This window comes from Notolepis coatsorum (assembly GCF_963971535.1).
Source record: "Notolepis coatsorum genome assembly, chromosome: 11".
NCBI lineage: Eukaryota > Metazoa > Chordata > Actinopteri > Aulopiformes > Paralepididae > Notolepis > Notolepis coatsorum.
In genome coordinates this window covers 102929384-102932298 of record NC_140175.1, presented here as the reverse complement: position 1 = coordinate 102932298, position 2915 = coordinate 102929384, and the positions used below count along the sequence as shown (strand labels likewise).

The 2915-nt window shown below is 45.6% G+C and overlaps 1 protein-coding gene across 1 annotated transcript in view; it reads left to right on the top strand.

The window, feature by feature from the left end:
• Positions 1 to 2716: 2716 nt before the first annotated feature.
• mef2ca (myocyte enhancer factor 2ca) overlaps positions 2717 to 2915 on the top strand; it is a gene marked incomplete at its 5' end in the record, with an annotated part of 51848 nt that continues 51649 nt past the window's right edge. The window contains one exon of the mRNA XM_084325033.1: positions 2717 to 2897. Coding sequence (XP_084181159.1) covers positions 2717 to 2897 — 181 coding nt within the window. The remainder of the gene's footprint in view (positions 2898 to 2915) is intronic.

Genomic DNA, 2915 nt, shown 5'->3' with positions numbered 1-2915 from the left:
TCCATTCTCTTCGGATCAAATAACAAACTCAGCAAGACAAACGACTTCTCTGTTACAGTGGGTGACAATATTGTCACAAGGAAAGATGAAATTACATACCTAGGGTCCATCCTAGAGGCAAATCTTTCCTGTGACAAAATGGCAAACAATGTAATCAAAAAAGTCAACCAACTAACAAGATTCTTGTACCGGATCTCCTCTCTGGTAAACAAGAATACCCTGAAGAGCACTCCTTCAAGGGTACTAAGACTATGCTTGCACCTCATGGTACCAAAGCACCTCAAAGGCACTAAAAACAAGATTACAAACATCACAAAACAAACTGGTCAGACTACTGCTTGACCTTACTCGTAATTTTAAACACACCTCACCCCAGCCCATTTTGACAACCTAGGATGGCTTAGAGTAGAAGACAGAGTACAGCAACTTGCAATGGGCCTGGTCTACAATATACACTACACCACTAAGGTACCCATGTTCATGTCAAAATACTTCCCAAAGGTCAGTGAATACCACGACCACAACACCAGAGGGAGCTCCACAAATCATGTTCAACCCAGATTCGGCCCACAACCCACAAACAAGGGACTAAACACGTTTCGCAATTATGCCACATCAATTTGGAACGCCCTACCCACAGCCGTAAAAAAAATTTAATCCCTACCCACCTTCAAAACCGCTCTCAAAGAGCACCTACGGGAGGCTGCAATTCGAAACTGGCCCCCGTAAATGTCCGAACTCCCTCCCACCCACCCCCTCCTAATGTACATTTCCCTCCCCCTCGTATGTATATATTATCTGTTAGGATCTCTGTTCCACAGTACTGTATATTTTCATATCTTGTATGTCACAAATGTAACATTACTGTATATCTGTATGTCATGATTAGATTAGATGATTAGATTCGATTTTTATATCTGTATATCTGTATGTTGTCATAAATGTCATTATGAATTGAAAATGGGGGACCCTGATGTAAACAAGACAAAAGTCTTTCTCTGGTCTGCATCCCCTAAACAATTGTGTGTATTGAGTTGTACTGTACTGTACCCATTCTGCAATCTGTTAATTAAAGTTTTCAATCAAGTTTTCAATCAACCCTGATGTAAACAAGACAAAAGTATTTTTCTGGTCTTCATCCTCTTAGCAGTTGTTAGTATTGAGCTGTACTGTATTGAACCCATTTTAAAGTTTTCAATCAAACGTATATAATGTTTCTTCATTAGAGAGATGAAACATGCTTCTTCTATCTGTTAATAAAATGCAGCAAATGCAATTCTTGGTAGTGGATTTTAGTTTTGGGGAAATTCTCAGATACCGATTTTAGCCTGGTATTGGACGGATATCAGACACCAGTATCTGTACCAGTGCATCCCTAATACCTATCATATCAACTACCCCCCCCCCCCCCACACACCCCATCAATATCTACTGTTTTATTTAAGGTGAGACAGTACCCCCTAATAGGCAAAACATTTATTTGAATAGATATCACTATGAAACTTTCCCAGTTTGTTATGTACATTAAAAACGAAGAAGAAATGTATTGCAAGTTCTCTGAATTTTATGTTTATATCTACAAATGAGGCACTTCCTCATTAAATATGCGCACATTTGCATATATCGCCAAGTCTCGCATCACCAACATGGATAATGCCAGATTCAAAAACTTGGCTTCATTTTGTTGATACATTCAAAAAGAAACTTTTCACAGAAGGGATTGTGGCTATGTCCTCTTATGCATACAGTACATCAGGAAATACTGTCTACTGTCATACACAAATTATGATATATTAACAAACCCTTCTGTAATTAGAAGCAGGACATGGATAGGGAGAAATGTGGAAAGTTTGGTGTGTGTAGGTCCTAGGGAAATGGAGTTCCAAGACTTTGGTGTGTAAGTAAAGTTTTGAGAAAACGACCTCAACGTTTTGTATTGTGATTGTGATCTATGGACACAATCAGACAAGTAAAATAAACAACTAATTATGTGTTTTCGATATTTTATTTCCACTGGTTTGAAATAAGACATGTTAAGGAAGCAAAATATAACAAAATCTCAATATCATCGAAAAAAGCAAAGAGGCGATTTTGCGGGTGCTGTCTCGCCTTAACCTAGCTGACCTAGTGAAGGTGATTCCTGGCGAGACAGAGCCGCGACCGCGGTCTAAAGTCAACAGTGCCGAGAAGTCATTAAGTTGGCAAAAGGGTCATTTCCCATAAGATCCAGAGGCAGTTTGTTTGGGAGCGCTCACGCGTGCGGAGGAGATGACCGCTGACCAAACGTCCTGCCCACGTTTATTATCTTTGGTCTGGGGAAGAACAGGGCTGTCTTTGGTCTCCTCCGCAGCCAGTCCTCCGTGTGGCTGACAGACCGGACACTCTGCCCAGCCCACGGTGCCTCCTCCATGGGGAGGCTGACAGACCGGACACTCTGCCCAGCCCACGGTGCCTCCTCCATGGGGAGGCTGACAGACGGACACTCTGCCCAGCCCACGGTGCCTCCCTCCCATGGGGAGGCTGACAGACCGGACACTCTGCCCAGCCCACGGTGCCCCCTCCGCGGGGAGGCTGACAGACCGGACACTCTGCCCAGCCCACGGTGCCTCCTCCATGGGGAGGCTGACAGACCGGACACTCTGCCCAGCCCACGGTGCCTCCTCCATGGGGAGGCTGACAGACCGGACACTCTGGCCCAGCCCACGGTGCCTCCTCCATGGGGGAGGCTGACAGACCGGACACTCTGCCCAGCCCACGGTGCCTCCTCCATGGGGAGGCTGACAGACCGGACACTCTGCCCAGCCCACGGTGCCTCCTCCATGGGGAGGCTGACAGACCGGACACTCTGCCCAGCCCACGGTGCCTCCTCCATGGGGAGGCTGACAGGGGGTGGACAGGTGAGAGGCTAAAGCCAC